The sequence below is a fragment of the Meles meles genome, chromosome 8 (genome assembly GCF_922984935.1).
Source record: "Meles meles chromosome 8, mMelMel3.1 paternal haplotype, whole genome shotgun sequence".
Lineage (NCBI taxonomy): Eukaryota > Metazoa > Chordata > Mammalia > Carnivora > Mustelidae > Meles > Meles meles.
Genome location: NC_060073.1, coordinates 28871113 through 28884962, shown reverse-complemented (window position 1 = coordinate 28884962; position 13850 = coordinate 28871113). Strand labels below are relative to the sequence as shown.

The window sequence follows — 13850 nt, the reverse complement described above, 5'->3', positions numbered from 1 at the left end:
TTCTGTAGGGGAGGTCACCCAGAATTATTTTCCTGTTCACTCAGGAAGAGTGGTGCTCAGAAGTCTGTGATTGCTTTCTTTATTGCCACCCCGGGGTCAGGTAAGAAGATAAGCACCCAAAGCACAAGCAGTTGTATGGATTCAAAGGGAGCCTCGCATACCTGTTGCACTTTTCTCTGGTGAGTCCAGTTCAGTGCCATGGCACGGGGTTCCACATCAAGTTGTCATGGCAATAGAGTCATAGCCGCTGATAGCGCGAACAGGAGGGGATGCGGGGATGCTCAGCAGGGATGCCCCCACCATAGCGACTAGATCTCCATCTCTCACAGGAAGGGCTGATCTGCTGTCGGCTGTGACCATGGCTCTCTCAGACGGCTGGGGGCGCACAGTCACTCTCCGCTTCCTAGCTGATTAGCAGCTTCAGTTCAAGTGTTTGTTAAGATCCTTCCAGTACAAAGCCTTTTGGAGACAGTCCTGAGCCTCCAGTGCTGCGCGTCTGTGTGCACACGCTTGTTGCGTGTACGTGTGTATTCATATTTGTATTTGGGGATGGAAAGCCATGAAAGGGAGGAGATTCAGAAGAAGCATACTACGGGTTCATACGCATGAAGTTATTAAAGAACAGGAGTAGTTAGGCTCAAGGACCAAACATTTATAGTCTTAGGAAGAAGCACTCTGGCAGAAATAGAGGAAGGCTGGAGTATTCTGACTGAAATATGGGGCTCCTACCTGAGTTGAAGGTACAGGCCAAACCAAAGACGATGTAAGATAAAGATAGGATCTAAAGACCATGGAGGAGATTGGGGGACCACCCGGCATCTCTTTGGGACTTACGGTTTTATTCAGCAAATTAGAGGTGTGAGTGACAGTGGGAATGAGCTGAAAGGCCCTGGGGCAAGGGGGCAGGTGGAGCTAAAATGGAGCACTTGGGTCTAGAGACCAGGTAGAGATGTCTAGTGGAGAATAGTGGAAGAGAATGCAGAGAAGGGGGTGTTCATAGACACAAGGGCAGGCTTCTTCAGCCAGTGTGGTGGAGAGGCAGATGTGGGACAGCTCCTGACGGTTTAATGTATTGACCGCCATTTTGTGCAAGAGCTCAAGCAGAGGTGTCACTTCTCCTCCAGATGCTAAGTCAGGAGACTGTTCCTGGTGGAAAAAGTAAAACTTACCTCCAGAATTTAGAGTCCGGGTGATTTCCTAAACCGTGGTGGTGTTAAGGGGGAAGGCAGGAAATAGGACAAGATCTAAAGGGAAGACATGGAAGAATAATATTGTGGATAAAAGGAAGCTTGTGTAGTCAGACTGTGTGGGTGCGCGTTCCAGCTCTGCCACTAACTCTATGTATGAATTTGGGCATACCATAAAATAGGTTTTTCTATTTTATGAATATTTTCTATTATTTATGAATATCTATTTTCCATTCTATTTATGAAAAACCATAAAATGGGTTTTTCACCCCATCTGAACCTCAGTCTCTTCATTTATAAAATTGATAGAATAATAATTGTTACCACTGGGTACCGTGACGACTGAGGTAACACATGTGGAATGCTTATGGTAGGACCTGCTGTCTGGGCACTCAGAAAAGGCAGCAGTGCTAACAGTGAGGAGGTGGGAGAGGACTCAGTTTGAGCCTTCATAGTTCGAGTAATAGAAGAATATCCAGGCAGAGACACACATCAAAAGGAATTGTGGGGCTGGAGGCCTGGAGAGAAAAATCCAGGTGTAGGAGCCATCTCTGTGGAGGGAGGAGTTGAATTGTAAAACTGGGATGAAATTACTTTGGGGGAAGGTGTGGAGAGGAAGTGGTTTGGGCCCCAGAGGACATTGGACAGTGTCTGGAGGTGAGGGGTGATGCTGCTGTCACCTTCTGTGTAGAGGCCAGGGGTGCTGCCGCATATTTCACAAGGCCCAGGACATTTTCCCTATATCAAGAACTATCTGCTCCAAGTATCTGTAGTGCTGAGGTTGAAAAAACCCTGGTTAGAGGAGTTTTTCCAACCACAGTCACCTAGAGAGAGTTTGTAAAATTGTAGGAATGGAGCTGATAGACAGAAAGCCAGAGAAGGCCAGGCTCACAGAAACCCTGGAAGGAAATGAAAGACTCAGCGGCATCAGTAGTGCTAAATGCTACAGACAGGTGAGTAGTGAGATTAAATAGAGTTGGCGACCCGTAGACTCTTCGCTGGTGTTTATGACAGCAGACTTTATGTGACCTTCCAAATAAACTTGGTGGTTAAAGGTAGGAGAAAGGGTAATTGCTTGATAGAGTAGCATCATCAAAGGAAAAAGGTTATTTTATTCTCTTTACACTCATTTTGTGTCACCTTTAGAATTTCTAAGGCAGATTTCTCGTCCCCCAAAGCCCCTCTTGTTTTGGCGACAGTTGTGATTAGAGACAAATCCAGACTGGTAAATTAATTGCTCCAAGAATGCAAAATTTATGCAGTTGTATCATTTTAGAGATAAAAGGAAAACTGGCTTTTCATTTTTAGTAGCTCAGGAGCCTGAGGCTCTGAGAGATTCAGTGATTTGCCCCAAGTCACATAGCTGATTGGTTCCAAAAGACAGGACTGACTTAACACTCAGGGCCTCTGACTTCTCATCCTGAGAGTGCTCCTCTGTGGAGTTGCTTTCTGGTGGTGTAACACTGCTTCTCAGGCGCTCAGTTTCCTTTTCAGTAGCAGGATGCACTGTGGAGTGGTTGTCAGAGCACTGACCTGGAGCAGGGCTGACCTGAGGTGAATCTTTGCTCCATAGCTTACCTGCTGCATGACACGGGCCAGGTGACTTCGTCACTGTGGGCTTCAGTTTCCCTAACATAAAATGAAAATATCATTACCTACCTGAATGTTAGATGAGAAACACATATGTAATAGCCCTGGCACAGTGCCCACACAAGGTGGCTCTTGATATTTTCATTTCATTATTCATAAGGCCCTGTCTTTGTCACAGATTAGAGGACAAAAGAATGTCCAGTGACGGAATCAGGCCAAAGTTAGGTATGCCTTCTCTTTTCACACAGCGTTGCTCCTAACTCCATCTCCCACTTGATCACACGAGCTGTAGCCCACAGTGGTTAGCGCCACTGTGCTTGTATAATGTCCTGAAGCCAATGTCCCTCTAACGTACCGTAAGGATGTCCATTTCTCATTGATGAGCCTGGTAGTTCTCTAAAGTAAGTGGCTTCATACTTCGGTCACTTATTGGATCACCTAGTTAGATGTTCTTTAGAGTTTTTCAAGACACTAAAATCTGCTCTTCTGAGGGGCCTCAGGATGACTAAAGCTCCCATAGGAGAACCTTCAAATGACAGCAGCAGCGTGTGCTAAGTGCTTGGCTCTTATGAAAGCCATTATTTTAATGGGCTTAAGTTGAAAAGGGCTTTAAAAAAACCTTGATTTATTATAGAAAACGGAAATCAGATTAGGAAGAAAGGGTCTAGTATTAACTGGGAAGGCAAAGAATGAAAATGTTGGCATGCTTGAGATGAAGGTTCAAGTAAAGGAACCACCTGGCCCTTTGGATGCTCACTCCACCTCCACGTGCCCCTCCCCCACCTTCTCTAGGCTCCATTTCAGGGGCTATTTAGTTTTCTCTTTTAATTGTATTAACTTTTTTTTTTTTTAAAGATTTTATTTATTTATTTGACCGATAGGGATCACAATTAGGCAGAGAGGCAGGCAGAGAAAGATAGAGGACGAAGCAGGCTCCCCGCTGAGCAGAGAGCCCGATGTGGGGCTTGATCCCAGGACCCTGGGGTCATGACCGGAGCCGAAGGCAGATGCTTTAACCTACTGAGCCACCCAGGCACCCCTAATTGTATTAATTTTTAATGGACTTTTTAAGAGCAGTTTTAGATTCAAAGTTGAACAGAAAATACTGAGTACCCATATACTTCCTGCCTCCACACACTTAGCCTCTTCCGCTATCAACATCTCACACCAGAGTGGTAGATAAATTTGTTATAATCAATGAACCTGATTTCAGGTTGACTGATAATAACTCCTCATTATCACCCAAAGTCCATAGTTTACATTCGGGTTCACTTTTGGTGTTATATATTCTGTGGATTTGGACAAATGTGTATGTTATTTACCATGATAGTATCATATAGAGTATTTTCCCTGCCCTAAAAAGTCCACTGTGTTCACATATTCATCTTTCCTTCCTCCTAGACTTACGACATCTACTGATCTTTTTGCTGTCTCCATAGCCTTTCCAGAATGTCACATAGTTGGAATCATACCATGTGTAGTCTTTTCTTTTTTTTTTTAAGATTTATTTATTTGACAGATCACAAGTAGGCAGAGAGGCAGGAGAGAGAGAGAGAGGAGGAAGCAGGCTCCCTGCTGAGCAGAGAGCCCAACTCGGGGCTCAATCCCAGGACCCTGGGATCATGACCTGAGCCACCGAGGCGCCCCTGTGTAGCCTTTTCATATTAAATTCTTTAATTTAGTGAGAAGCATTTAATGTTCCTTCATGTCTTTTCATGGCTTAGTAGCTCATTTCTTTTTAGTGTTGAATAGTATTTCATTGTGTAAATGTATCTCGTTTTATTCATCTATTCACCTAACTTCAAGACATCTTGGTTGCTTCCAGGTTTTGGCAGTTATGAATAAAGCTGCTGTAATACCCATGTGCAGGTTTTTGTTTCAACACACATTTTCATCTCCTTTGGGTAAATACCAAAGAGCTTAATTGCTGGATCATATGGTAAAAGTATGTTTAGTTTTGTAAGAAACTGCCTAACTATCTTCTAAAAGTGGCTATACTGTTTGGCATTCTCATCAGCACTGAATGAGAATTCCTCATGCTCTAAATCCTTGTCAGCTTTTGGTGTTGTCAGTGTTTGGAATTTGGCCATATTAGTACATGTGTAGTGGTACTTCATTGTTGTTTTAATTTGCATTTCTCTAATGACAAATGATGTACATCCTTCCTGTGCTTATTTGCCATCTGTATATCTTTGGTGAGATGTCTGTTCTGGTTGTTGGCCCATTTTTAAATTGGATTCTTTATTTTATTATTATTTTTAAGAGTTTTTTGTGGGGCGCCTGCGTGGCTCAGTGGGTTAAAGCCTCTGCCTTCGGCTCAGGTCATGATCCCAGGGTCCTGGGATCGAGCCCTGCATTGGGCTCTCTGTTCAGCAGGGAGCCTGCTTCCTGCTTCTTCTTCTCTCTCTGCCTGCCTCTCTGCCTACTTGTGATCTCTGTCTGTCAATAAATAAATAAAATCTTCAAAAAAAAAAAAAAAAGTTCTTTGTGTATTTTGGAAACAGTGCTTTATCAGATGTATCATCTGCAGGTATATCCAGGGCTAAGTCTATGGCTTATCTTCTCATTCTTTTAACTGTGTCTTTCACAGAGAAGCTTTTAATTTTAATGAAATCCAGTTTATCAAGTATTTCTTTCATGGATAGTACCTTTGAAATTGTATTTAAAAAGTCATCACCATAACCACAGTCATCTAGATTTTCTCCTGTATTATCTTTTAGGAGTTTTATAGTTTTGCATTTTACATTTAGGTCTATGATCACTTTGAGTTAATTTTTTGGTGAATGATGAAAGTTCTTTGGCTAGGTTAACTTTTTTTTGCACATGGATGTCCAGTTGTTGTAGCACTGTTTGTTAAAAACTCTTATCCTATTGTATTGCCTGTGCTCCTGTGTTCAGGATCAATTGACTACATTTATGTGGGTCTATTTCTAGGCTCTGTATTCTGTTCTATTGATATTTTTGTTTGTCCTTTCCTCAGTTCCACACTATCTTGATTACTGTAGCTTTATAGTAAGTCTTAAAGTTGAGTAGTATATTCTCTGTTCTTTTCCTTTGATATTATGTTGACTATTCTGCATCTTTTGCCTCTCCATGTAAACTTTAGAAACATTTTTATCAATATCCACAAAATAACTTGCTGGGGTTTTTATTTGAGTTGTCGTATACCTATGGATCAAGTTGGGAGAACTGACATCTGATAATATATAGCATTTTATCCATGAATATGGAGTATCTTTATATTTATTTAGTTCTCCTTTGATTTCTTTCATCAGAATATTATAGTTTCCCTCATTCATATTTTCTTAGGTTTATACCTAAGTATTTCACTTTGGAGGTATTAATGTAAATGGTATTGTGTTTTTATATTCAAATTCCACTTGTCATTGCTAGTATATAGGAAAGTGATTGACGTTTATATATGAACTCTGTATCTGGCAACCTTGCTGTAATTGCTTATTAGTTCCAGGAGGGTTTTTTTGCTGGTTCTTTCAGATTTTCTCCATAAACATCTATGTTATTTGTGAACAAAGACAGCTTTATTTCTACTTTCCCAGTCTATAAACCTTTTATTTCCTTTTTTTTTTTTTTGTCTTATTACACTACCTAGGACTTTTTAGTATGTTGAAAAGGAGTTGTAAGAAGGGACATCCTTGCCTTGTTCCTGATCTTAGCAGGAAAACTATAGATTTTCACTACTGGTTTGTTTTTTTTTTTTAAAGATTTTATTTTATTTATTTGACAGAGAGAGAAATCACAAGTAGGGAGAGAGAAGCAGGCTCCCCGCTGAGCAGAGAGCCCGATGTGGGGCTCGATCCCAGGACCCTGAGATCATGACCCGAGCCGAAGGCAGAGGCTCAACCCACTGAGCCACCCAGGTGCCCCTTCACTACTGGTTTTTTTTTTGTTTTGTTTTGCCTTTTGTTTTTTAAAGATTTTAATTTTAAGCAATCCCTACACCCAGTGTGGAGCTCGAACTCACAACTCCAAGGTCAGGAGTCACATGCTCCATCAGCTGGGGCAGCCAGGCACCCCTGTAGTTTTTTATTACAAAGTGTGATGTTAGCTGTTGATTATTTATAGATATTTTTCGTGAAGTTAACAATATTTCCCTCTAGTCCTGGTTTGTTGAGAGTTTTTATCATAAATGGATCTTAGGTTTTATCAAATGATTCTTCTGCATCTATTGATATGATAATGTGATTTTTTCTTCTTTAGCCTGTTGACATGATAGATTATATGAACTGATTTTCAAATGTTGAAGCAGCCTTGCATACCTGGGATAAATCCTGCTTGGTCATGGTGTATAATTTTTTGTATACACTGGTGGATTCAATTAGCTAATATCTTATTCAGGATTTAACTTTTTCTTTGAATTTCATTTCTTTTAAAAATTACTCTTCAAGAAAAAATAAGTGTTATACATTATTACAGAAAATTTGGACTGAAAGTGGAAAAAAGCGCTCAATCCCATCACTCAGAGGTAATCACTGTCCAACATTATGGTGTATTTCTTATAGTCTTTTTTAACAGAAATGTTAATAACAGCAACAGTAAATATTATTACTTCTTTGGGTAGATACAGAGGTAGAGACCTCATGATGCTGTATTTACATGCAGTGGGGTAGTGAAAGGAGATAAAGAGGATCACATGACTGCTTTTGCCTGCATTTTCTGATGAAGATGAGAAAATTGGCTTAAGGAAGAGATTAAATGCTCACTTCAGTAACCTTTTCTTTTCTGAATACCCCCACTGTAAAAGCCAAGCAAGAGAGGCTTCTAACCAGGTTGTCAGGAAAATATTTGACTTCACTCAACAATGTTAGTAATGGAATGTAGTTCATAGTTCGTGAACTATTATTATTTTAGGTTAAAATACAACAATTTCTAGGTTGCTGGATAATTTTCCAAGCCTTAGGAATGAACATTGGTTTTATTCACAAATAATGGCTATTCTCCTCATACACGAAAGATACTGAAAAAGGACTTTGTCCTCGTTGATGAAGCTCTTCCCTCACCTGCCCTCACTGGAGCCTGATAGAGATTTGGAAAGCGCTGTCTTGGAGCAAAATGCCAGAATACATACGAGAGGCTGTACAGAAGCCTTAACTTTGAGATTCCCAACCTGAAAGTTTCCATGGACACTGGCATGCTGGGAAGGTACTGTGCTGGTGGGAGTGAAGACAGCTTGTCGCATCTGAAAAAATTGCATTTCCTGCTTTTAAATTTTTCTGTTTTAGAATAGTGGCCGTTCAGAAGAGGAAAGGGGGAGTAAAAGTGTACTTCTTGACATTTGGGGAGGTATTTAGAGTCTTCACAAACTATTTCATACAGTTCACAGTTTAAGATCATTTTTGGAGTAGCCTCCTTTAAACTTACTCACAGGGAATCTGGCTAGTAGAACAAGTATTTCTGAACTCTTCAACCAATGTGGACTCAGAGGGCTTTTCTTTTATGTGGCTTTCTGCTCCTGACCCTGTTCCATCTTTCTCAGTTCATGTCAGCCAACACTTTTCTGGAACAAATCTTTCTTAAGGTATGATGCTTTCTAGCTAGTATGCCTTTTGTTGTTGTTGTTGTTGTTGTGTTGTTGTTTTTAAATAATCTGCCTATAATAGAAAACTAAATAAAACCTTCATTTCCTATAAGCCAGCTAACTAGGAGTTAATGGATTATAATGCATGTCAAGCACATTGAATGGTGTTGTTTTTAAGTACAAGCTCTTAATTCAAGGTTTTATGTGTTTAATTATGTATGTGTAAAGTGCCAGTCTGTATGCCTCTTGGGTCCATCGTAGCTTGGAAATACTAACTATAAGAGCATATAGAAAGTAGCATGGGATGAAACTTAACTCTTCAGATGTTCATCCTTTATCCCAGGATTCACTTAGGAGGGAATAACATCTCAGTGGGGATAATAGAGCTACCTGTTGACCAAGGAAACGTCTCAATTAAGAAGAAATAAGTTTGAAGGACCTGAAGCAGGCGGAAAGGGATCATAACGGGCAATATGTAGCACAGAGTATGCTGGACTGGACGAAAGGAAAGCTGGTTTCTAAGCTTGACTTTATTACTGCACATGTGTGTATGTATGTGTGTGTGTCCTATAAAGTGGGAGGTTGAACTCAGCTCTAATGAGAACAGTCAGATCTTCACTAGCTAGTTATGACTGTTCACAAATAAGCCACTCAATTTTTCAAATTATAATGTTATGTTTAGGTAATTTTAGTAAAGTGCTATCTTTAAGTAATAATGTAGATTTTCATCTTAACGCAATGATAGCAAAGATCTATCAACTGGCTCGTACCCTAGGACTTCAAAGTGTCATCAACTTAGGGGCCGGCTGACCAAAGGGAGGCAACTCCTGTTAGGGTTTCATTTGTGTAGGGGACCCAGCTATTGCAGGAAGATTTTCCTGGAGACCACTACCAGTGCCCAGGAATTACTTCAAGGAGGAGGGAGCGATTTTTCTTTTAACCAGAGTACTTCTACTTTCGGTTCTGTTGTGTTTTAGGGTTCTACATTAAGATTTTATTTAGGGTAAGTGAAGCTCTGTGGCTCTAAAAAAGTTTAGCCGTGGGGCGCCTGGGTGGCTCAGTGGATTAAGCCGCTGCCTTCGGCTCAGGTCATGATCTCGGGATCCTGGGATCGAGCCCCGCATCGGGCTCTCTGCTCCGCAGGGAGCCTGCTTCCTCCTCTCTCTCTCTGCCTGCCTCTCTGCCTATTTGTGATCTTCTCTCTGTCAAATAAATAAATAAAATCTTTAAAAAAAAAAAAAAAAGTTTAGCCGCGCCAGTTTTATTGTTCTGTGATATACCCAGCCTTCTCTTGCCTGCATACGTAGAATTTTCTTTTTACTAACACTGTATGTAGTACAGTCAGGAATATGAGACTGTCATTCTGACCTTTGAGGAGCTGTAGGATAGAGGCCGAAGAAATTCTAAGAAACCTACACAGAAATGATGTCAGTGGCTCTCAGGTAGCAGGGGCTGATGGAAAGGGTCTGCTGCTCTTGGAGAACTGTGCAGTTTGTAGCAGGATGGAGTTTTGGTGGCAGGGAGGTAAAATGAAGCCTGAAAGGGAGTTTTGAAAGCTCTTTCACTCCTGTCATTGGTAAGTCTATTCTTCAGAGTACTGAGCCGACTACATGCCAGCTTCCCCAGGGAGTCTGTCTTTTGGCCTTGGAATTTGAATGGAAGCTATGACCCAAATATGTTCTTAACCATTTTGAACTACATTGGGGAATATCTTTTTGTTGATTAGTAAAGAAAGGGGGTGAAAAGGATACAGGTTTTGGAGAGTAGATTATTCTGGCTTCAGTTCTTATTTGTGGCCTGATCTGTATGAGCTAAACTGTACAAAATAAAGGTTGAAAAACCTGTGTAAAACAACGAGAAATAGAGAATTGGATTTTTTTTTTTTTTTTTTTTTAAAGCCCCATGATTTAGTCACCTACTGCAGTCTGGCCATACCTTTCCTGACTGACGTCCGCTTCTGACCTGAACCACATGTGTGTGTGAGGGCTGGTAAAATAACTTATGAGTCCGTTTTTATTGTGTTCCCCATTTTCAGTCACTTGCAACTATTAAAGAGATTTTCTCAGGCATTCAGAAAAGTTCATCTCTTAGCTAAAATTTCCTAGGTTTAGTCTCGAAGAGAAGGTGTCAGGTCTTTATAATACCTAATTTATTTCCAAGTTCGAGATCCATTCATAAAAGGTCATCATAAAGCATAACAGCCTTGAAATTAAGACACTAAAAATAAAAAGGAATTACATAAACACAAATCACAGTTCTCAATCTGATACAGATTTGCAGAGACATTAATAACATTTAACACTCCCCCTCCCCTTTTCTTTCACACCAGGGAGAGTACCTGCAGAGAGTATAATGAATTCCTGAGGGCTTATGTCACTTAGTCACTTGATGTGTGAACAGAGACGTGTCCTACGGGCCTTATTTTGTATGGACGTTCTTATGGCAGTGTTACAAAAGCTGCTTAAAGTATCAAGGCTCTTTCAGTTTTTAAGAGGCTAATTAAATATGGCCCCATCATCCCCTCTTCTGTAGACTTTCTCTTCCTCAGTCTCAGTTTTAGCTTTTCCCAGTTTGGCTTTCCTTCCCGGAGACTGTTCTAGTAAATGGAGCAGGAAGATTGGTGGCCCCTGCATCTTCTACAGGTGTCCTGCCGCTGCAGCTCTTCCCTTCTCTGTCAAGGAAAGGATTCACCTTAATGACAGCTGCTTTCTCTTTCAGCTCTAAAATTCTCGCATGGCCTTTCTCCTTTTGTCCACTGTGCCGCCCTTTCCCTTTACCCTGCCGTAGTTACTCACCATACAGAGTTGTTTGAAAATATTCCTAACATGCATGTAGTTGGGAAGAAGCATAAGTAAGTGTAGTTACTGGTAGGATACAGAGTTTAGAAGTTCTTATTTTGGTAGTTTCTCACTTTGTTTACCTTATGCCCCAGCCAGATAGAACCTATAGTCATATTTTATTTGATCTGCTCAGTGGTTGCTACAAAATAAATCAATAATATATTTTTACTTATCAAAGAATAAACATTTTAAGGCTTGACATGATCTAATATTGGTGAATGTATAAAGAAATGCCTGTTTGCACACATTCTTGAATGTAATTGGTACATCTTTTTTGGAGGGCAGTTTGGCTGTATCAGTATTTTTCGAGTATGAAATAAATGGACTCAGTGACTCTAGAAGTCTTTAAAAAAACTCATATGCGAATATTTAGAGATATATCCAAGGATGTTCATTACAATGTTGTTTGTAATAGCAAAAATCTGAAAATATCCTGTATTTCCATTGAGAAGGAAAATATTTAATGTTTATGCTTTATCTTTTTATTTTTTATATATTTATAAATATTCATATTTGTATATATCCACCTCAGGTAGACCTTAAAAATAATATGAGTGAAGTTGATCTGTATGTACTAACATACTTTAATGGAAAAGCAAGACCCAGGACCTAATGTTCACTATGACCCATTTATTTATTTTTTTTTTTTTTAAAGATTTTATTTATTTATTTGACAGACAGAGATCCCAAGTAGGCAGAGAGGCAGGCAGAGAGAGAGGGGGAAGCAGGCTCCCGGCCGAGCAGAGAGCCCGATGTGGGGCTCGATCCCAGGACCCTGAGATCATGACCTCAGCTGAAGGCAGAGACTTTAACCCACTGAGCCACCCAGGTGCCCCGTCACTATGACCCATTTATATAAAAACCAACATAATTGTCTGTATACATATATGTGTATAACTAGAAAGAAAAATGGCTGGAAGGATATATACCAACTGTTAATAGTAATTACCCTCCAAAGAGAAAAATGGTATCCAGATGGAGAGAGAAGAATTTCATTTTTTATAATCTACACTCACCTATTAAATTGTTAGAAAGTAATTAGGTATTGCTGGTGTAAAAATGAACAAAAGGAAGAGCAAAAAGGGAAAGATAAGAAATTACTTCTTAAAGACTAAAAAGGCAAAAGGATTACTAAGAAATTCATCAACAGTATTATGGGAACATTGTTTAGAGGATATTCCCCAAATTTCAGGACCATGTAGGAACTGGGTGGTTTATATTTTGGCCAGGGCTGCCTGGTACTTACTGCTACTTATAGTAGCAGCTCTATCTTCCATTTCTTTGTAAGTCCAACTTATTATTTTTACTTGTTTGTGTTCTGCAGGTAACCCGGGACCAGATGAAGGTGTTCATACAGCAAGAATTTAAGAAAGTTCAGAAAGTGATTGCTGATGAGGAGCAGAAGGCCCTACATCTGGTGGATATCCAGGAAGCAATGGCCACCGCTCATGTGACTGAGATACTGGCAGACATCCAGTCCCACATGGACAGGTTGATGACTCAGATGGCCCAAGCCAAGGAACAACTTGATACCTCTAATGAATCAGCTGAGCCAAAGGCAGAGGTAAAGGAGAATGCCTACAATTTTTAGTAGCAGGAGAAACAGTAGGAAACTGACTGTTGTGTTTGTTAGCTCTGGAAATTCTCTTTTGTGGTCCCTAAACGTGAATGAATTGAAAACTTAGGGTGTAGGTGTTTAGACTGGTGTGTAAACCAGTGTGGAAGTATTGGCTGCTAGGGCCTGCACCCAGCAATTGGGTCTGGCAAAATATTTGTCTACCATGACTTAAAGGAGTATAGCCAAAGGAGTATAGGGCAAATACTAATCACAGTTAAGGAAGGAAGCCAGAAATTAGAGCCAGAGAAGAAGGCAATTGACAGATTCCAAGTTGTGAAATGAGCCTATAAATAAAGTCATCATAGGGATGAGAGCAGGGTGAATGAGAATGTCAGGAAGTGGCGCCTAAAGCAGGCCAGAATGAAAGGCTTTGGACGATTCTGTGAGTAGTGAAAAGGTGCCTCGGCCTGGTTTTTATGTGGAGCCAGCTGCATAAATTGGGGGCATAACTGTTAGATTAAAGGAGGCATGTGGCGCTGGAAGGATCAGAAAAGGTGTGAATGAAAGATACCAGGTGAATGTTGAATCACTACAAATATATCTGTATTCATTGTTATTTCCTAACAGGCAAAAAAAGTCTTACGCATTTTACCAAACAGCATTTTCAGGCATTTAGAAAGTAATTCTAAAATAAAATTTAAGATAGCTATTTAAAAAAATATATTATAGAACCTATATTTCAGCCACTGGGGAGAAGCTTTTTTTCACAAGGTTTCATAGTGTTATGTTGAAAATTCTGGTCAAGCTTACGCCAGAAGGGTAGGCCCTTCTAGAAGAAAACCTAGGGGAGTCCTGCGGACTCTCCAGGACTGCTACTGACTCACCGGGCTTACTGTTTAGCTAGCAGTCTTGCCTTGGCCCAGGAGAGCCTGGGTGTACAGAATAAATACAGAATAAGTGAGCCAGCGGAAGAGCCAGGTTATCATTCAGGAGACAGGTATTGTCCAAGCCATCCTGACAGAAAATGTCAGAGACCATTGGACAGTTATCTGCTTCACTCATCCAGAGTTCTTGATTAATTTTCATCAGTGTGTGAAAAGAGTAGAATAAGTCTTGTTCTTTTCATTTTATCCTCCGCA

General features: G+C 40.4%; 1 protein-coding gene across 4 annotated transcripts in view; it reads left to right on the top strand.

The window, feature by feature from the left end:
• The window catches only part of TRIM44 (tripartite motif containing 44), a 112293-nt gene that overhangs the window by 34529 nt on the left and 63914 nt on the right, over positions 1-13850 (top strand). For all 4 annotated transcript variants that reach the window (XR_006820013.1, XM_046016297.1, XM_046016296.1 and 1 more), the window contains one exon: positions 12478-12717. Coding sequence is in view for 3 of the 4 variants with exons in the window: in XM_046016297.1 (XP_045872253.1) it covers positions 12478-12717 (240 nt within the window). In the remaining variant the exon portion in view is untranslated. The remainder of the gene's footprint in view (positions 1-12477; positions 12718-13850) is intronic.